This window comes from Gopherus flavomarginatus, chromosome 3 (genome assembly GCF_025201925.1).
Source record: "Gopherus flavomarginatus isolate rGopFla2 chromosome 3, rGopFla2.mat.asm, whole genome shotgun sequence".
In the NCBI taxonomy this organism is placed as follows: domain Eukaryota; kingdom Metazoa; phylum Chordata; order Testudines; family Testudinidae; genus Gopherus; species Gopherus flavomarginatus.
In genome coordinates this window covers 44826478-44848748 of record NC_066619.1, presented here as the reverse complement: position 1 = coordinate 44848748, position 22271 = coordinate 44826478, and the positions used below count along the sequence as shown (strand labels likewise).

Sequence of the window (22271 nt, the reverse complement as noted above, 5' to 3'; positions counted from 1 at the left end):
CATAAGACATTGACCCTGCCTTACTCACAATTCCCAAACTCCCAGTAGAATCAATTTAGAATCACGTTCTCAATGTTTTATGGTGTAATGATGTTTCAATAACCAGAGGAGGGTTTGGACAAACTGACTGTCATGCTATCTGGAGTGGCTCATGAGCAAGAATACCAACCTCAGGCACACCATCAGGGGCTCATTCACCTGCACATCTACCAATGTGATATATGCCATCACGTGCCAGCAATGCCCCTCTGCCATGTACATTGACCAAACTGGACAGTATCTATGAAAATGAATAAATGGACACAAATCTGACATGAGGAACCATAACAACCAGTAGGAGAACACTTCAATCTCTCTGGTCATTCAATAACAGACCTAAAAGTAGCAATTCTTCAACAAAAAAACTTCAAAAACAGACTCCAACGTGAAACTGCAGAACTGGAATTAATTTGCAAACTGGACACCATCAGATTAGGCCTGAATAAAGACTGGGAGTGGTTGGGTCATTACAAAACCTAAACCTAATTTCCCCAATACTAATTTCCCCCTACTGTTACTCACACCTTCTTGTCAACTGTTTGAAATGAGCCATTCTCATTACCACTACAAAAGTGATTTTTCCTCTCTTGGTATCCTGCCGTTAATTGAATTGTCTTGTTAGACTGACCTCACACGTAAGGCAACTCTCATCCTTTCATGTATTTATACCTGCTCCTGTATTTTCCACTCCACGCATCTGATGAAGAGGGTTCTAGCCCACAAAAGCTTATGCCCAAATAAATTTGTTAGTCTCTAAGGTGCCACAAGGACTCCTCATTGTTTTTGCTGACACAGACTAACACAGCTACAACTTTGAAAGCTCAGGGCATACTGTTAAGAACCAGGGCACAAACCCCCAACTGGCTGTGAATTCTATACTTAGATTTCATCAAGCAAGTCACAAGGGTAAACTCCTCAGGCATTATACAGCCTTATCATGGAGTCTCAGACAGTTCCCTTGGGCACACTGGTCTATCTTGTCACCCAGGCTTGCTTGATTCTGTGATAGATGGTCACTTTACACCAAAGATCACTAAATACAGAGGACCAGTCACTTACCCCAAGTCATCTTAGATCTCATACCAAAGGTAACACTGGTAGCCAATCCTGTAACAAACTAACTAAAGGTTTATTAACTAGAAAAAATAAATGGGAGTTATTTACAAGATTAAAACAGATAAATATACACACAAATGAGTTGCAGTCTTAGGTTTCAAATGGAGATAGAACTGTTGAAATATGCTACTCTGAATTTCCATTAGGGCTAACCCAGGTTAGTCCTGGGGATCTCTTGCTTATGTTAGCAAAAAGAACAGGAGTACTCGTGGCACCTTAGAGACTAACACGAAAGCTTATGCTCAAATACATTTGTTAGTCTCATAGGGCTTGTCTACATCACAAAGTTGCAGCGCTGGTGAGGGGGTTACAGCGCTGCAACTTAGGAGGTGTACACATCTGCAGGGCATCACCAGCACTGCAACTCCCTGTTTGCAGCGCTGGCCGTACTCTCGTTTTGTCTCGGGTGTAGAGGATCCAGCGCTGGTGATCCAGCGCTGGTAATCAAGTATAGACACTTACCAGCGCTTTTCTTGACCTCCGTGGAATAAGCAGGTATCCCAGCATACCTGAGGAAGCCTCTGGTAATCAAGCTGGTCTCCTTCCCCGGTTTGCTCTCGCGTTCCCCGAACCCCCGTGCAAGCAGGTCTCCTTCCCTGCAGTTTGCAGGGTGGTTCGGGGAACGCGAGAGCAAACCGCGGTGAAGATGGTCTCCTTCCCCGGTTTGCTCTCGCGTTCCCCGAACCCCCGAGCAAGCAGGTCTCCTTCCCTGCGGTTTGCTGGGTGGTTCCGGGAATGCGATAGCAAACCGCGGCGAAGCTGGTCTCCTTCCCCGGTTTGCTCTCGCGTTCCCCGAACCCCCGAGCAAGCAGGTCTCCTTCCCTGCGGTTTGCTGGGTGGTTCCGGGAATGCGATAGCAAACCGCGGCGAAGCTGGTCTCCTTCCCCGGTTTGCTCTCGCGTTCCCCGAACCCCCGAGCAAGCAGGTCTCCTTCCCTGCGGTTTGCAGGGGGGTTCGCGGAACGCGAGAGCAAACCGCGGCGAAGCTGGTCTCCTTCCCCGGTTTGCTCTCGCGTTCCCCGAACCCCCGTGCAAGCAGGTCTCCTTCCCTGCGGTTTGCTCTCGCGTTCCCCGAACCCCGAGCAAGCAGGTCTCCTTCCCTGCGGTTTGCAGGGGGGTTCGGGGAACGCGAGAGCAAACCGCGGCGAAGCTGGTCTCCTTCCCCGGTTTGTTCTCGTGTTCCCCGAACCCCCCTTGAAGCCGCCCAACAGCGCTGCAGTGTGGCCACATCTAACACCACTTGCAGCGCTGGTTGCTGTAAGTGTGGCCACTCTGCAGCGCTGGCCCTATACAGCTGTACTAATACAGCTGTAACAACCAGCGCTGCAAATTGTAGATGTAGACATACCCTAAGGTGTCACGAGTACTCCTGTTCTTTTTGCTGATATAGACTAACACCGCTGCTACTCTGAAACCTTGCTTATGTTAGGAATCAGTGCCCATTAGGGTCCAAATAACATAAAAAGACCCCAAATTCCTTCTGGTCAGGGTTTTTTTTTGAATTACCATCATCCGAGAGTGCAAGCTGATGGGAGGTGGGGTTCTGCATGTAACCTCGTCATGGGTGGGTGAGGGGAACAATTGACAAAGTCTTTGATTTACAATGGCCCATTTAGCTTCAACTATCCTTCCTGCTAGGCAGGAGATAACACTTCCTGTAGGAATCCAGCAGTTTGTATTAGGTGAAAGGTTGTCCGTCCGTCCGTCCGTCCCTTCCCCCCCAACCCGGCCCTTTAGTGAGTTATGGAGTTTCAGAATAAATATTTTACAGTTATAGAGCAAATACCTTATAGCATGGGACACTATAAGTAGGATTAATACATGCAGCATCCTACAAGCATTCCATAAAGTCTAAACACATTCTTATAACGCTAATACCTTTTTTAACTATAGTAACACACAGGTAAACCATGCTGGTGGAGAAGCTTGAGGAGGTGAAGTCGCTTCTGGGGGTGTGCTGGACTCACTGGCCATGATGTCTCTTTGCCAGGAAGGACAGCGCGTGGCATTGAGATCCAGGGCTCTGGAGTCCATTCCCCTTCGAGCGGCCCTCCTCTGGACAGGCGGGTGGTAAGAAGTTTCAGAGTCTCAGGTTGAGGAGGGTTTCCAGCTATTCTTTTGTCAGTGTTCAGCGAGGCCCAGGGCCTTGGCATGAGCTGGCACCTGGTCTGCCGGTGTCACATTGACCAGAGAAGAAAATGAAATCTGCAGAAGCAGGGAGGAAACATCTGCAGTTTTGATATTTGTCAGAGGGGAATAGAAAGGGAAAATTGTTCTAGTGTAGTTCATATTTTGAAGAAAGAAAAAACAGATTACACTGCTTCTGCAGGTTAGCCAGTTTCATATCAACATCTCAATTTTATGGTGTATTTTACAATTTACGTGCTCATTAAATTCAATATAAAAAGCCTGGAAATGATTTTAAAAATAACTATATACTTTACTTGAGTACTGACCTGACACCAGTCAAACAATGTGTGTGTATGGTGGGAGGTTGAGGGGGTGTTAATCCAACAACTCATGCCCAAATTGGACCCATCTGTCACAGCCTGTTATTTAACTGCCTTGACTGTTGCTAGAACTGCAAGTTTCCTCTGGAAGACACATTCCAGTAATGGGGAACATCAGGGTATGCAAGGCTGTGAAAAACATGGTCAAACACTCTCACTGAATGTGTCTAATGTGGGGGTTTTATCTGTGCAAGAACTGCAGGACAATGGTGGTCTTACACATAGGTTGTCACCACAGGCAGCCAGTGAAGTCCCTTCTGCTCATGCCCCTCACTCTGCAGCCAGAGTCCAGTGAGATTACTTTTGAACCTGGGAAGCTGAATAGCACATACCACCGCCTCAGCTGCCCCAGAACCTGCATGGGACATAATAAAACAGAAACTTCCCCTGACAAACCCCTCAACCGAGTGTCTGGTGGCAGCCTCCCCTAGGGGTCACATAGGCCTTGTCTACTCTAGAGAAAGTTGGTGTAACCAAGTGGACATGCATCAGCAAGGCGTGACTCATGGAATTTCCCTGGGAATTATGGACTACATCTCCCACCAACCTCTGATGCTATTGGTAGTTTCCGGAAAGCCTCTAGAAATCAAGAGCCACTGATTCAAGGAATCACACCAGGAATGGTGGCAGAGTAATAGCATGGTTCAGCACAGCCGTGAACACAGGAAAAAATATTAACGGAACCAGCACATTTTGAGCAGGTCCTGTCTTGCTGATACATAGCAGGTTGGTGCTGCCCTAAAGATTCAGTTCTCTAATGGAGTCCTATAGCTGGGGCCTGGCTCATTCAGAGGACAACCAGACCATCAGCTCCAATGCCACTCCAGTACTCACCAACAGCACAAACAGTTTCAGGCTGTTCTCTTATCCAGGGCTTGTCAAATTCTGTTTGTTCTCATCTGATTGTCCTCTCCCAGTTCAACTCTACTGGCAGGCCTAGCGGTTAAAATCATGAGTCAGGCTCCAAGAATTATGAGATTTAAAAAGAAGGTTGGGTTCTTTTTTATTCGCCTTCTGGGTTTTAAGCCTTTAGGAGTCACATTTTCAAACTTTTAGCTGCAGCCAGGGATGGGGGTTGGTAGCAGAGTTGCCAAGAACTTTCTAATCGCATAAAACCTAACACTGTGGCCTCACCCCAAGACCACACCCCTTCTCCAAGGCCCCGCACCCAACTCACTCCACACATACTCCTCGCTCTCACTCACTTTCACTGGGGTGGGGCAGGGGGTTGGGGTGCAGAAGGGGTGAGAGCTCCGGCTGGGGGTGTGGGTTCTGGTGAGGGGGCAGAAATGAGGGGCTCAGGATGCAAGAGGGGGCTTTGGGCTGGGGCAGGGGGTTGGGGGTGAGGGCTCCGTGGTGAGGCCAGGATAAGCGATTTGGGGTGCAGGAGGGGGTTCCAGGCTTGAGCCGAGGGGTTCAGAGTGCGGGAGCAGGCTCCGAGCTCGGGCAGGGGTGTGGGCTTTGGGATGGGGCCGGGGATGCGGGTTTCAGGAAGGGGTTCTGACCTGGGGCAGGGGGTTGGGTCGCATGGGGGGATTCGAGGTGCAGGCTCCAGCCGGGCAGCGCTTACCTTAGGCAGCTCCCGGTCCATGGTGCAGAGAGGTTAAGGCAGGCTTCCTGCCTGCCCTGGCTCAGCGCAACTCCCAGAAGCAGCCAGCGTGTCCGACTCCTAGATGCAGGGGCAGTCAGGCGGCTGTGCACAGTGTGTGCTGCCTGTGCCCACAGATGCCGCCCATGCGGCTCCCATTGGCTGTGGTTCCCAGCCAATGGGAACTGTGGAGCCAGTGCTTGGGGCGGAGGCAGTGTGCCGATCTTTCCTGATTGCCCCTGCGCCCAGGGCAGGGTTTCTCAAACTTCATTGCAACGCCACCCCCTTCTGACAACAAAAATTACTACATGACCCCAGGAAGAGGGATGGAAGCCTGAGTCCAACTGCCCCATGCAGCAGGGTCAGAGCCAAAGCCTGAGCCCTGCCACCCTGGAGGGGTAGGGGCAAAACCAAAGCTTGAGGGCTTCAGCTCTGGGTGGGGGAGTTGTAGCTTGAGCTGAATCCTGACTCCTGCCACCCAAGGATGAAGCCCTTGGGCTTCGGCTTCAGCCCTTGTGGTGACGATCAGGCTTCAGCTTCAGCCCTGAGCCCCAGCAAGTCTAACACCAGCCCTGGGGATGCCATTCACAGGGTTGCATCTCACTTTGGGGGTCTTGATCCACAGTTTCAGAACCTCTGGCCTAGGGGCTGCAGGGACATGCCAGCTGCTTCCGGGAGCCATGCAGAGCCTGCCTTAGCCCCTCTGCACTGCCAACTGGACTTTTAAAGGCCCAGTCAACAGTGCTGACTGGCACCACCAGGGTCCCTTTTTGACCGGAAAACGAGATACCTGGCAACCTCATTGGTAGGACTGGGGACTTACTTTTTAAAAAAAATGAAAGCTGACATTCTTGCCAAATGTCCTTCACAGATTCTTGAATGTATTTATCACCTTCTAGCCTGTCTGAAGGGTGGAGCAGCTATCACAGACCAGAGAGCAAACGAACAAAGTGGGCATCCCAGGCAAAACAAAGGCTCCCCCATGCAATGGCTGTCAGTGATTATTGTATGTGATCTGCTCATATTGACTAGCAGAAACTGCTGCACAACCCAGAGTGGGCGGTTATTGATTCTGCCTATGGCTGGTTTACATTGGATCTTTTCCAGCCAAGAAAAGCAGAAATGTAACTGTTGCAGGGGTGCAGCAGTTGGGGTTCGTTTGCTCGGTGTGCGTATCCCCAATGACCACACCGGAGTGGAGAAGCAAGTCTCTTTATTTGAGTCAAATAAGGTGCAAGAAGATATGCAATCTCAGATCATGCACCAATCACTATCCTCTTCCCCACCTTATATACCCCACTTGTTTACAAAGATGTTCACAGGTGCTACAATTCATCATTTACAATTCATTAACTACCGGATCTTTTAATTAACTATATCCTTAACCCATACTACTAACCCCCCCCTTTGATTGATTACATCTTGTGCCATAAACAAAAGATGATGATAAATGATTACATGTACTCATGCTAACTTTAAAGGAACATATTGTTTAGCTCAAAAGGCAATCGTAGGCCTGAGAATGTAAACTTTTAACCCCACGCCATATTGCCAGTTACTTGGGGTCTGGCCTCCCCCAACAGTAACATTTGAAAAATAAAAGCTTAGCACCTGAAGAATTGAGGGCACACACTTTTGGGGTCCCTTTTTGGCCTAATCTACTGTAGTAAAGATCAAATCTGTTAAGAGCAGGATTACAAGACACTGTTAATGCTGATAGCCCATCTAAAGTAGGGTTCCCTGGGTTGCCAACAACAGGTTGCAAATCAATGTGAGAAACAGTGAACATTTTTAGAAAGTTCCCCTGTTGTAGCTAGAGCCTACATGACTACTGGGTTGAGTGTACTGAGGTTTTGCTACATTTATAGGTGAAATTAAGATATCAAGCTGTTAGGTGGGCTGAAAAAAAAAGCATGCACAAAACAGTTATGCCAGCTCGACCGAAGTCAGGCTAACAGGGGTTTCTGGGTAGTCCCTGAAATACTGAGGAGCATACTTACAAAGAGCTGGGAAAAGTAAGATAAGAAAGAGTTGCATTCTTGTACCAGATGTGCTGTGTTAAGAACAGTTTGTTTAAATAACAGAGTTTAAATAACAGATTTGTTTAAACAACAGAGTCTTCTTGTTTTCATTCCCTGGTTCTGTTCTCTGTCTGTTCTTCACTCCCCCGTTCCTAACTTCTGGTGCTCGTCACCATGCTGATAAGAGGTTTGTTAAGATGTCATTAATCACTTAATGTTGTAGAATGTAGGTATGCATGTATACAAAAGGTTTCTAGTTGTTAGGAGAAGGGGTTGGGTGGGGGGAATTGCATAAATGAATAATCTATGACACAATGGAACTGTCTATATAAATTTATGCTAGTTGTAAAGAGTATGCTGGTTCTCTCTGGAGACGGGCTGCTCTCTATTGTTGTGTGCACTCCTCAATAAAGAGCTTTTGATTGGATCTTGCTGGTGTTGCCTGTCTCTCTGCCGTCAGACAACGAACCTCTCCATCTGGGTTCGAGTCCTCGACAAAGCCATTTGCTAGAGAAAAAATATATAAGATCTTAATCAAGCAGAGAGGAAACAAGATACAGTTGAAAGCAAACCTAATTACAACATCTGAACTAGAACATTCAGGTGGTTTAGGAAGATTTAGTATAATCCAAACTGGTAACTTTGTAATCTGACTCTTTTCAGACTATGGAACAAATGGAGGAGAGTAGGCAAAAATATTCGCCAGTGTGTTCTCATGCCATCTAACCGGGTGCCAGAAATGATCCATTATGGTTAGGGAACAATGAAAGTTGCAACTCTCCACACCAGCAACAAGTGCCTTCTTACCCAGCATGGATTGACTCGCTTTTGAGGCAAGACAGATGGTATTTCTGCCATCACACTGCCTCAGTGCCTTGGGGTTTCAGTGAGGGGAGGATTTAATTCCCAGGAGCTCTACTGGGGGAGGCAGTGAATCAGGGAACTCTCTGGTTGCCCTGCGCAGTGCCGAGTGCTCCATTTTGTACCAAAGCAGCCTGCAGCCCTTATAGACTTTCTACTGGCTGTTAAACCCTGGAGTAAATCCATCATTTTAAGCTCCAAAAGCTAGCTCTTCAGACCATTCCTTGTGCCTTTTTATCAAAGTTAATTCAGGAATAACAAGCTACTTCAGTTAGGAGGATAATAAACAGTTGGAAATGAAATACAAAGGTGAAGCAAGAGGATTCAAATAAATCACATTAATCACTTTTCTCTTTTGTGCCCAAAAGGTTTGTGGGTGTGGTGTTTTTGTTCTTGGGTTTTTCCCATTTCATTCTCTGCAATGGAAACCTGCAATTGACTAGGAGGGAAAAGGCTCATTATACAAGGGATAATACTACAGTGCATGTAAACTACTCAAATTCAAGTGGTGGTAAGAGTCAGTTATCTCAGGACTGGAGCCATTAAGTTAGCAAAGAAAAGGGTGTTGGCCTCCCAGCAGGGAGGAGAAATTTCTTTCAAATGCAATTTCTCTACACAAGATGCACAAAACAAAGGGAGGAATCCATTCTGCTAACCTTATGTTGGATCTCACATAAGAGGGATGGATTAACCCCTTCTACATGATAATAATGGCTGTCCACCAAAATCTTGGTTTATGACAAATTCTCCGCAGAGCCCCACTACAATTAATGTGGAACAAAGCTAACAAAATAATCTGGTCATGGATTCTAAGGCCAGGAAGGACCATTGTGATCACCTACTCTGACCCTTTGTATGGCACAGCCCATAGAACGTCCCCCAAATCATTCCTAGAGCAGATCTGACATCTGGCATTTTATAGGTTTTAGATGGATGGCCACACTAAATGATCCCTTAAACTATAGGCCCTCAAAGGCATGGCTATTCTTTTCACAGTATAAAAAAGGCAGTCATGAGTCAGACATCCAACCACTCCCAAGATCATGAGATTTCCCTCACCCAAGTTTCAGTTGTGCTTTTTGGTCTGTCTTGATTTAACTTCCTCTGCCCTCCCCCAGTGCATGGGTGAGAGACAATGTAGGAGCTGGATACACTCAAACTCATCTCCTAGGAGGTTTACCAATTTTCCATCAGATAAGGACAACTTTGCATCCCTGCTGACAGTTGAAGTAGTGAGCTACAAGTGAAAGGCTTAGTGGCTCATTAACAGCAATGAGAACCATTCCCTCATAAGTGCTAAACTTACACTGAGAAAGAGGCTTGCTCTCTAGAAAGGTAAATTTATTAACTCACTTTTTGACCTTTAGGAATTTATGCCAGCAGGTCTTCTACTCTCTGGACAGCCAACACAGACAAGAGCAGTGTGGGAGCTTTTGTCTCAGGGCTTGTCTACATCAGAAAGTTGCAGCGCTGGTGAGGGAGTTACAGCGCTGCAACTTAGGAGGTGTACACATCTGCAGGGCACCACCAGCGCTGCAACTCCCTGTTTGCAGCGCTGGCCGTACTCCCGTTTTGTCTCGGGTGTAGAGGATCCAGCGCTGGTGATCCAGCGCTGGTAATCAAGTATAGACACTTACCAGCGCTTTTCTTGACCTCCGTGGAATAAGCAGGTATCCCAGCATACCTGAGGAAGCCTCTGGTAATCAAGCTGGTCTCCTTCCCCGGTTTGCTCTCGCGTTCCCCGAACCCCGAGCAAGCAGGTCTCCTTCCCTGAGGTTTGCTGGGTGGTTCCGGGAACGCGAGAGCAAACCGCGGCGAAGCTGGTCTCCTTTCCCGGTTTGCTCTCTCGTTCCCCGAACCCCGAGCAAGCAGGTCTCCTTCCCTGAGGTTTGCTGGGTGGTTCCGGGAACGCGAGAGCAAACCGCGGCGAAGCTGGTCTCCTTTCCCGGTTTGCTCTCGCGTTTCCCGAACCACCCAGCAAACCGCAGGGAAGGAGACCTGCTTGCTCGGGGGTTCGGGGAACGAGAGAGCAAACCGGGAAAGGAGACCAGCTTCCCCGCGGTTTGCTCTCGCGTTCCCCGAACCTCCCTTGAAGCCGCCCAACAGCGCTGCAGTGTGGCCACATCTAACACCACTTGCAGCGCTGGTTGCTGTAAGTGTGGCCACTCTGCAGCGCTGGCCCTATACAGCTGTACTAATACAGCTGTAACAACCAGCGCTGCAAAATTTTAGATGTAGACATGGCCTCAGACACACTAATTCTGCCACACCTAGTTTTTAAAAGGACAACTCCCATCAGCCTACTAAAAGCAACAATGCAACAGTAAAACAAATTAGCACATCATCCAAATACCATGCTGTGCAATACAAAAAACAATCCAACAATTACTTCAAAGTCCTCACATTAACTTTTATGCACAGCTGTATATTCTTCAGTGTTGCCAACTAATGATTTTGTCAAGTTTCATGGCAATTGTTGTTTTCCTTAAAGCCCCAACTCCTGGAGTCAAGTGGATAGGTGATGGTTTCAGCCTTCATGCTTAAAAAAACATTTCTAGCTCTTGTGGCTGTGCAGAAAGCTTCAAAATATGACCCCAGTGCACCCTAAAGGGCAGAAGGCAAACAAAAAGAACTCCAAATCTATTACTGTTACACAATCTCATGCTTTCAAAGGTGCTCTCATGATTTTTGGTGAGCCTGACTCATGATTTTTGAACATTTGAGATTGGCAAAACTAATTCTTGCACCTCATATTAAGCAGAAACAGGGTTTGAACCTATAGCACAGATAACACTGCTCTACAGCCAAAATGCTTCTGAAATAAATGTAGTCCAACTTTACTAATTCTGGGTCACTGAGAATGAAAATGATGCTTAAAATTGTTGATTGGCTCTAGTTTTCAAGATATGCTATTGGGTCAGCATTTACGACCCTTGACTTGGGAATGGCGGAGGATAAGTGAGTTATAAAGGGAAGGGATCTCAATTTAAACCAGAAATGACTAAAATACATCTATGACTGGGTTTGGACAGTACTTGCTTTTTAGGCAAAACAATGAATGATGCAATCTGGAGCTGGTATTGCATCATACATGATATGAATTGCATCATGTTATTCCTAGAAGTCATGGATGATGCAATCATAACGAAGCTTACATCACTCTGCTGAACAAATTGCCCTAGATCAGCTCTAGAAATCATACAGTGTCGTGCTCTCTTATTTGTCAGTGTTTGATTTTGCAAAGGGACACATTTCTGTTTAGCCAAAGTGAGCAGAGATGCCTCGTACTTGTGTGAAGAGTGCAGATAACTTCTGCTATGTTTGTGGTGACGTGAGACTTTTGCATCACAAAAGTGCAGTATAACCACTATGGTTAAGAAAGCCTATTACCTTTATTTTGGCTGCAAAATTGGAGATCAGGACAAGAGGTGGGCCCCACACATATGCTGCAACACTTGTGCAACAAATCTTCGCCAGTGGTTGAACAGGAAAAGGAAATTTATGCCTTTTGCAGTGTCAATGGTTTGGAGAGAGCCAACAGATCATACCAGCAATTGTTACTTCTGCATAGTGCCTCCAGTTGGGAAAGGTGTGTCAAAGAAAAAAAAGTGGACTGTGCATTATCCAAACATTCCATCAGCTATATGCCCAGTACCGCACGGAGAAGGACTGCCAGTTCCTGATGCACCAGAATCATTCTCACTTGAGTCAGACGAGGATGAGGAAGAGGATGAAACTTCTGGTCCTGAACCATCAATGTCACAGGACGCACATTTTCTCCCATCCTCCTCCTCTGAACCACACCTCATAACACAAGGTGAACTGAATGACCTTGTCAGGGATTTGGAACTACTCAAGAGTAAGGCAGAGCTGTTGGGCTCCAGACTACAGCAGTGGAATCTCCTGGCAGGCTATCAGAGCAAATGGAGCCCATCAATGCTTGCAGACTATTGCTGGACAGTGACAAGAGATGCTCCATTTAATGAATACAAGAGACAAGCCACGAAGCGCCGAGTAGACACTGAATAGGACTGAACTATGTACATAATAGTTTGCCTTTTTTTCCATAATAAATTTTATTTATATAACCCTTTTGCTGATTTTTAAAGTGTTACATAAACAGGACAGGTGAAATATTATCATGTAAAGCAACCATAAACACAAGACCAACCTAGGTTTACAATTTATGATTAAAACTCTACTATCTACACAATATACATAGACATAAAATGTAAAAACTTAAGTATAATAGAAACAGTAGCCAGTTGTTTTAATTGTCATATTTGAATTCAGCACATCAAAATACATAATAAATACCACATTTTATCTCTGAAGCAGACGACTTCTCAAAAATTGTAGACCAGTGTAACTTCCACACTAGATACTGGAGTAACTGGTAGTGGGGAAAGCATATTATGTGGACAAGGCCACACAGGGAAACACCGCACGTGTCAGTGGATTAGACAAGTATCTGCTTGTGCCTTTTGCAGAATAGCTGTTGAGGCTGTTTTTCATAATTTCACACCAGTTTTCATTAGGCAGTATAATTAGGGACTTTGTTCAGCCACAACAAGAAATTGAGACAAGTCACATGATACTAGTCTCCACAATTGACTGTCTGAAAAGGCACTGGGAGTGCAGCAACCACACACACAAACTTTGGCACCTAAAAAAGCATCCTGATTTGCGGAGCTGCTTCTATTAACTGAATTTTATGGGATCTACAGTTACTCAACTTAAAATATCATGCTCTGTGTGGGGAGAAATACAGAAAGGAAGAAAATGGAGTAACTATGTTAATTATGATAATCTGATGCCTAGCACTACAACAGGGAAATCAGTTTATTCATCAATTATTTATTGATCAGTGCAAGAGCTTCTGTCAGGAACTTATTTTGTACTGCAGTACAGGTTTGAATAGTCATGCTCTCATTCATTCAAACCTTCCACTTCAATTATCTTATTTTGAAACACTTTTATTGCCATGCATTTAGCCCTTACCTCTACATCTTTGTCTTCCCATTTCCATCAAACTGGCCCTTATCCCACAAGCTGACCCTGCCAGTGGCGAGGACAAACTTCCACAGGGGGAATTGAACCTGCCTTCAAGAGTTCTGATGAGGAGTATATACTCAAGGGACTCTTTCACAATGTGAGAGATCAGCCTGCTTCTCTGGAGTCCTCGACAGGATCACTGGGGTACTGTTGTGATGGGTTCCTCCTGGGTGGCACCTGGAACTGGGGTGCCATTGAGCCCTGACCTACCAGCCTGGGATCCCTCTCACACTGTGCTACTGTGAAAAGTTGCAAAGCCCTCCAAGCTTGCATTTTCATCAGCAGTCCTACATCCAGATTCCCAGCCTAGGACCCGAGAGCAGCACTGTCCTGTGCTGGTTAAATTTGGACAGTATATGAGTATGACACCCAGTCCACTTCTCCCTCAATGTGAAGAGGACCATTCACACTTGTGGTAACCAAGCTGAGACTTTCCCTAGACACTCCAGTCAAAATGCACACGGATTTTGATTAAAACATAACATAAATTTATTAACTACAAAAGGATAGATTTTAAGTGATAGCAAACAGATCAAAGCAGATTACCACTAAATAGCAAATAAACTGCATACTGAGGTTAACATACTGGATAGGTAGGACATGAATTAGCAAATTCTCACCCCGAGCGATAAACAGGCTGGCAGATTCTTAAGGCACAAGCTGCCCTGACTTTTCAGCTTGGGTTTTCCAGATTTTCATATACAGGTTAGAAATCCCTCAGCCTGGGACCATCACTTCCCACAGTTCAGTCCTCCTTCCTCAGGTGTTTCCAGGCATGTGTAGGGAGAGTGAGGTACCATCATGATGTCATTGTCTCCCTTTCATATCATCTTCTTCCCACTTGCTGAAAAACTCTTTTCCTGTGACCTGGGTCAAACAGTCCCCATTGTGTAGTGCTGAGGTTTCTATTGTACACAGCTCCTGGGGTAATCCTTGATCTTGTGCACATTTCCTCAATAAGCCATTAACAATAAGCCCTCTCCCCCTGCCTTATTCCACCCTCCTTCCTTCCCCACTGCCTCTTCACCACAGCCCCTCATCCCCGCCCCTTATTCCATTCTCTTCCTTTCCTCACTGCCTCTTCCCTGATCACCACCTTAACCCAGCCCCACCATGGACACTCACTGTTGCACAGAAAACAGGAAGGCTTGCACCACACAGAAGGGGTGCACAACTGGCACTAGGATCCAGGAGGCAGCATTCAGCTGCAGAGTCAGCAGAGACATAGCCTCCTTCAGCCGGCCAGCTCTGTGCTTGCAGAAATGAAGGGGGGCAGTGGCATGTAACCCTGTGGGGCCCCCCCATGCCTCACCTGTTTGGGAGTGCAATCCCCCCCAAAAACTGCATCCATGGTTGTTCCTCCCCCACTCCCCCGCATGGCTTCCCTTTGCTTTTCTGCAGGGGAACACAGGACTTCTGGGGGAGTCAGGTGTTTTCTGCAGGTGTGCTGTCATGTAGAATCCCCCCAGAAGTAGCAGATGTAGCTATTCAACACCCAGGTTCTCTCCTTACCCTGTCTGCTGCTCAAAAGCAGCAGCCCTTTTCAGCAATCTTCACACCATCTACAAGGTCCAGCCCACAGCTATTAAAACACCCCCAAACAGGGCAGGGACTCATTCTTACCCTGTCCTTCTCACCATGACGGACTGGGTTGCTCGAGGGCTTTGTCCACACTAGAAAAAAACTTTTTAAATAAAAGAAATGAGTTTTAAAATCTTATAGAAGACCATGCTGCTGGTCAGATGAAACCCAGCAGGGAACCTAGTATTCACCTGGACTAGCTATAATGTTAAAATTACAAAAGGCCCCATCAGCACTAGGGCTAAATATGGCAGCCAACATACCTTCTACCCTATACATAGATATACCCAAAGGAGGAAGAGAAATGGAGATCCTATTCCACTGACCTACAAGCTGGGGGAACCCTCCCATGGAGGTACGGCAACCAGGCCCCTCCTTGAGAAGGATTCCTGCCAGAAGCAGGCATCCCCTACCTCAGCTGACCTAGAAGTGGGGATAGAATAATTCTTCAAGTGCCTTTACCCCATGAATCCCACTCCTCTGGTTTATACACAAAGATTCCCTCAGAAGCTTGGCAAGAAGGGCAACTGCCTGCTAGAAGGAATTAAAAGTTGTCTACTCCCCTAAAGAAACCTGGAGAAGATGCTCTATATGCCAGCATTACTCTTCTCCCACTGCTACATGCAACCTAACTCTCAAATTCACTGGTGCTCATGTGAAACCTTAGTGTGCTTTAGCTAAGTAAGGTTGTTATCTCCATTCTGCACCTAAACTAACTGACGGCCCCATTTAAATCAATCTTTTTCCAAACAATACAAGTGCCAAGAGGCATTACTTATTTCACTAGAGAATGTTTCCTCTTGGGAAACTGACTTCCCGGTAATGGCAATGTCTTCTGGCTCCTGGGCACCTGCAGCAATTCCTCATCATGCAGTGCAAAATAATCTGGAAGTGGTTTCTATAAATACTTAGCACTTCTAGTGCTCTACAAACAGTGTTTACTACACCCAAGAGCTAGGTATTATCCTCATTTTGCATCCTACCTTTGGCTAGAGATTTAAATTTCAGAACAGTATGTGGGCTCTGAAATCCAGCAAGGAGCAGTAACTACCTCAAGGAAGCTAAGTGAGTTTATAATAGAACCTCCCTTCCCACACAGTGTGATCTCAGATAAGTGCATTTGAGTATATGCCTGCTACAGATGAGAGTGCACAGCCATTTGTTCCATCAGAATCCTGCATCTGTAATTGTTCAGTTATGACACGTGCACACTGAGTTCTGTTTTCAGGCTAAAGTAACTTCTAAACAGAATTTGTCACTCAAACCAAATGTTATTAAATATGAATTTCTAGCTACATATGGAGTCCATTAAGTCTTGGAGGAGATTTACAGCGAATTTAAAATTACTAGTGGTCAATACACAATACAGGAAATACAATTATTTTTTCCCTAGTGTTTTCTTGGGATGACTAATTACTGTACTCGGTTACATAACCACCATTTCATCCAAATATGAGTCATAAGCAGCACCATATAGGAGGTCTGCCACATTACTCTTCAGACATCCCTCCACTCCTTTTTAAACATACTGTAGCTCTACAGGCTGCAAAGCCTTCTTGTTTATCTCCTTAGCATTCTATTCCAAATATTTTTATTTCTTCTTTTCAATAAGTTGGTTCTTTTGGACGATCAAATCGAGGAGTACCTCCTTGTAGTTCAAAACTCAGCACGGATACACCTTGAAGACTTTTCAAGTACGTCTGTCACAAGAACAAGTGCACACTCTGTTATTGCACTAGCAGATTTAACTGGAACGAAGTTAAAACACTATGGCATCTCCTTATGTCTAGTACAGATGGGTGGAAAAAACTGTATATGGGCTAACAAACATTCATCTGCACACAGGCTCCACACCTGGGGCTCTCTTCTAGAGTAGGGTTTGCATCAGCACAGCACTTCATTCATCAAAGCCTGCATCTCAAGTTATTCTTCATCACCACAGAGTCTTCCCATAGTTACTACACAAACACATTTCAAAGTAATTATACAGCAAGGCAGTTCAAAATATTTTGATCTTTTTAAAAAATATATTTATTCAAAAAGGAATAGGTTTAATAAAACACTCCACGTGGTTTCAGCATTGAAATATTAAGTTTCACATTTTACACATGTAAATATATTACAAATTCACTTTTCATCAAAGTTCAGCTAATGTTGCAGCATTTTCCCATTATCTTAGTCTTTCAGGCCATTTAATCATCATCATCATCCATGGTAATCAAAAAATCAACTTTTTTGGTAATCCTGAAAAATTAATTTTAGAGTGTAAGTATTTCCTTTGTATCAATACTGAAATGAAATAACGGCCCCAATCCCCCAAAGTTATTTAGGATATGTTTGAACACCAAACGCTGTGAACAGGCTAGCTTATCAGAGCTAGCTTGAATCCAGCTAGCACAGGTTAGCAGTAGCAGTGAAGACAGCACAGGCGTCAGTATGGGCTCATGAGCTGAGTATATACCCAGCCTCTGTACTCAGCTCTTGAGCCCACACTGCTCCCTACACCAGCTGGATTCAGGTGAGCTTGGATAAACATGCACAGCTTTTGCTTGTAGCTATACCCTCACTACTATCTAGGCCCTGTCTAGTCTTGGAGCAGGCTCATAGAAGAGCAGCTATAATAGTGCATGAAAAAAGTTGTCCAGAACATCTCTCTCATGTTTACATGAAACATGCAATCCAAAATTAAGCTATATGTATAGAAAGCCATTTTGTACTCCTAAAAAGTTTCCAAGCCATCTTTGTTCAAGGCTGCGTGACATGAAACATTTTAGACACCATCTGTTTTTCCTTCCATTTGATATAGAAAGTTACAGGTTTAAAATAGAATTAAGCGTAGAAAAAAAAAGGAGGCAACTGTCAGTGGGGTGAGTGGTGGTATTGTAATAAAGATAGTAAGTTTTTCTAGTTTCTCAGTAACTGCAACATGTTGGTACAGTGGAGTGAAATGAAAACCCTTTCAATGTCTGCTTAGGGGTTTTACTAGACTTTTATTTTAGAATCTGCCCCAGAGACTGGCAGCACTACTCCATTCCTCTTTCCTGAGGTCCACCTATACTATAAATGTGACCTACTAAAACATGGCTGTCTCCTAGCATCCTATAAATAAGCTGAGGCTTTTTGTTTAAAAATGGTTTGGTCCCATCCATGCTACAAGTCACTGACAACCATGCTCACCAACTTATTTAATGCCAAACTGCACAAGGAGTTTTAGACAAACATTTTCCCTACCACTACTTTAAAGAATTTACAATTCATTAGTTGCATCTGTAGTATAGAATAGGCCAAGATATTAGACTGCTTTTCTATCCTTTGTTAAAACTCAGAGAAAAGCCACAAAAGAACTTAGATCTTGCCTACACTATCACTTAATGTATGTCTATACTGCAGTAAAAACCCATGGCTGGCCTACGTCAACTGACTAAGGCTTGTGGGACCCAGGCTGCAGGGCTATAAAATTGCAGTGCAGATATTATTTTCCCTATGCAGGACAAATAATGGGAATGTGCTTAAATCTACCATATCCAGAACTTCAGAGGCTTGACTCAATGACTGAAAGGTGCATAGTTTAAGAAAAATACAAAGTCTGGAGACACAGGGACAAGGTCCACAGATTCTTAGCCAGGAAAAGAAAAAAAACCAAAACCAAGTGATGGAGGCCATATCATCCTTTATGGTCTTGGCTCAAAACATCAGGTACTATAATGCTTTCCTTTTGCAGCTCCAGAGGACACTGCTGTCCAGAAGATTCTCAAAGCTGAGGATCTCTGAGCAGGTATATTTTACACATGAAAATATGTAGAGGCCAGTAGTGGGATGAAGTTTGGCTATAAAATTAAGAATGTGCAGACCAGAGAAGTAAACATTTAATGTACATCAGAGTTCTAAAATGATCAGAATTTCCAATGAATTCAATGAAATGTCTCAATTAAAATGTAAGTAATTCCCTTTATATAAGGATTTAAGAGAACATCTCAAACAGGTGATAGTCATAGGATAAAATGTATTAAATACTGTAATAGTTTTGGATATTGACAGAACTTGTGATACAGAAGTTTTTCTGCACTTTAGAATCTACATGGATTATAAGATATTGCTTTTAACAAGGTACACCTCTTGTAAAAAGATTACTACAAGTCACCAAGGGGCTTAGGTTGGTGTTATGGGCTCAGATTTGGCTAATTTAGAGAGCAATATTTCATTTGGTAAGATAGAGGACTACATATAGGTCATATTTCCTTAAACACTCGGACAGTATCATACACTTACCATGCATCTTCAGTTTAAAATTAAAAATATAAAAATGCAAAGATTTAGAAGAAAAATTACCTTGATCTATTCCTTCTGTTCTCTTTCTTTTTAAATTTAAAAGTGAATTTTGTTGTTCTTTTAAGGCTTCTGCAGGACAGTTTGGTCTTGGCAATTGACTTCCTGGTGTTGGTCCTGGTCGATTACTAAAATACTTCTGTTTCAATGCCTTAAAGATAAGAAGGGGAGAAAGCTGGTCAAGTTAATAGTGTGCACAAAATTGATCTGAAGCTATATTCTCTCTTTTTCTTAAACTCCTTACTTATAACTTCTGACAATTCTAGAGGTTCTAAGATTGCAGTTCTAAGACTGGAGTTGTACTCAAGAGTAGCTACAAAACCCAAGATTCCAGATTCTCTCAGTGACTTCCATACAGTTTGCTCAATTTACAAGTTGAGATAATTTATCTAATCATCATCTGTATTACAGTAGGTGCCTAGAGTCCCCAACCAAGATCCTGGCCCCACTGTGGCAGATGCTGTACTTGTACACTAAGACAGGTACAGCTCTGAAGAGCTTACAGTCTAAATACTGTAGACAAGACAGAAAAGGAAAGGGGCAGAGATTGACTTTTCCAAGGTAATCAGTGACACCTCTGGCAGAGCCAGGAATTGAAGCCAGATTTCTGGAACACCATCCTTAAGTTGATTTACAAAGTAAGTTGGGTTCTGTTCTTCTCTGCTCTAATTGCTCTGGATTCTGCAATGCCAAAAGAAAGGCAGGCTTGTTACTGAGTACACAGAGGACCTGAACACATAGGAAGCAGATATGTAAAATTGACACTTATTTTATGTAAGTTAAATTATATCCTCCTCACCCCTTCACTTTAAAGCAGATTTCAGTTCCACAGCTTCTATAAACCACAGTTCAGGAAATAAATAAAATAAAGCAAACAAGCAGCTGGAATTGCCAGGAAATGCTTTTGCTTATTCTAATTACAGTGTTCAGTCTCTGCTAAGTCAAGCCACATTGGGAAGAACCCAGATTAAAGCAAAAAACTTGCAATTTTTAAAGTGTGTATAAATAGGGCTCTGTCTGTCACGGAGGTCGTGGATTCCGTGACTTCCTGTGACCTTTGACTTCTGCAGTAGCCAGTGTGGCTGACCCCAAGGCTGCCACAAGCAGCTGGCCCTGGGATCAGCTGCTCAGGCCGCTCTAGGGACAGCCCCACCAGCCGCTGCTCGAGCGGCTCTGCACCCAGCCACACCAGCCACTGCTCAAGTTGCCACAGTCCTGGGGCCAGCCACACCGATCACTGCTCTGGCAGCCCCAGGACCACCTGAGCAGCAGTCCTGGGGATGCCAGGAGCAGCTGCAACTGTGTGGGTCCTGGCAAGAGTCAATTAGAGAGTATTTATGGTACATTTCTACCCAGATATAATGTGACCCGATAGAACATGAATTAGAATACAACACAGTAAAGAAGTGCTCTGGGGTGGTGACAGGGCTGCGCACTCTGGCAGATCAAAGCAAGTTCAACATAATGCTGTTTCACCTATAACACGGTACGATTTTTTGGCTCTTGAGGACAGCGTTATATCAGGGTAGAGGTGTATAAGTCATAGACAAGTCACTGGCCATGATTTTGTTTTTTCCCTGTGACCTGTCCACGACTTACTAAAAATACCCATGTTTAAATCATAGCCTTAGTTATAAATGGTCCTCCTGCTACAGTATTTTAATTCATATTTTGCAACTTGATCCTTGAATATCAGCATATGAAAAAGGACTTCGTAAGTAGGCTATAGTATAGCATTCTATTTTACTAGAAACCGAATGCATACTAAAGCAAATATCTGATATAGAGGCAGATAATGCTACAAAAGTGTTGTTGAAAAGTCTACCTAAGGCAGTTAAACTCATCTCCTGTCCTAGACCCAAAAATGTAATTTTCCTTGAGCGGTAAGGGAAATTGCAGTGATCAGGTGATGGGACACCTTTGTTCTTTGCAGCAGTGTTCCCTCTGGCATGCAACAGTCAGCTCCATACCCTTCCAAGCTGGTATCCATCATTATTGCATCTCTGTGATTCTGTCAAGCAGAATACAGTCTATGAATCTTGTTGTAATTGCCACTTGAGGGTCCTTTCACTGTGGAGAGAAGTCTTCCAGTGAGCTGAAATTGTGAATGTGAGCAGGGAAACTGAGTAGGCAGTACTGCAGGCACCAGAGATGAAATTTTGCCCATGACTGTAGGTATATGCATGAAATGAACATGCCTAGACATCTTCATAGTGTAGTGTTGACTGTGAAGGATCTTTTATGGTTTTCTCCAAAATCTGTACTTGCCCATTTTTGAGGAGGAAGGTCCTGTGAAGTGTTGCGTTCAGCCAAAATCCCAGGTGTTCCATTGTCTGGGTAGGGACAAGCTGGCTTTTCTCCACATTGATTATAAATTCATATTTCTGCAGCGTATGCACTGGTCATTTGGGCGTACTTGAGAGACTTCTGTAGGAAGGAGGCTCTTTATCAGAATGCCATTGAGAAAATGATACAGATACTGTTCAGAGATGCCTCCAGTATCTGTGACTACTCTGGGGGCAGTGGCAGTGCCAAAAATGGGTGTTGTACAGCATGTGCAAACTTCAGGTACCATCTGTGTAAGGATGGAAACATGAAGATATGGTTCCATGAGGTTGACAAAGATTAGGAAATCCCTGTTGTGGTAGCTACCATGACAGACAGGAGCAGAGTCCATTTTGAACTTGTGAAAGTGGATCACCTTGTTCATTCTTTAAATCCAAGACAGCCCTGTCCTCCATGATTGCCTCACAAATTGGGAACAGTATGGACTATAAGCCCCAATACTGATCCTGGTCTAGGACAGGCTCAATCACCCTGATATGGAGAAGGCTGTCTATTTGCCTGAGCATAGCCTTCCTCTTGGATGGGCTGGGTAGCCAGGGGAGGAGAGGGTTTTTTGGAAATCCATGGCATAACGTTTGGAAAAGATGTGTCAATCATTTGTCCATGGAGGTGGCAGCAAACCAGGTGGGAACAAAAACAAAAAACCTCAAACAACCAGGCTTCCACCCCCATCCTCACGGAGGAAGAATGTCACTGATTGCTCTTAGAGACATTCCTGGAGAATGAGTCACCTTTGCATTTAATAGGACTGGTATTCTCCCATATGCTCTTAGAAAATCTGTCATATCTCCTCCCATTATCTATATGAAGCTCCATAACCTCAAAAGGG

General features: G+C 44.6%; 2 protein-coding genes across 5 annotated transcripts in view; one reads left to right on the top strand and one right to left on the bottom strand.

Moving 5' to 3' along the window:
* The window catches only part of LOC127047924 (cardiomyopathy-associated protein 5-like), a 478816-nt gene that overhangs the window by 324054 nt on the left and 132491 nt on the right, over window positions 1-22271 (top strand). The gene's annotated exons all lie outside the window — the stretch shown is intronic.
* Window positions 16778-22271, bottom strand: part of CDK7 (cyclin dependent kinase 7) — a 31854-nt gene continuing 26360 nt past the window's right edge. For all 4 annotated transcript variants that reach the window (XM_050947074.1, XM_050947075.1, XM_050947076.1 and 1 more), the window contains 2 exons: window positions 19100-19247; window positions 16778-17014 (listed from right to left, as the gene is read on the bottom strand). In XM_050947074.1, the coding sequence (XP_050803031.1) occupies window positions 16989-17014; window positions 19100-19247 (174 nt within the window). In that variant the 3' untranslated portion in view covers window positions 16778-16988. The remainder of the gene's footprint in view (window positions 17015-19099; window positions 19248-22271) is intronic.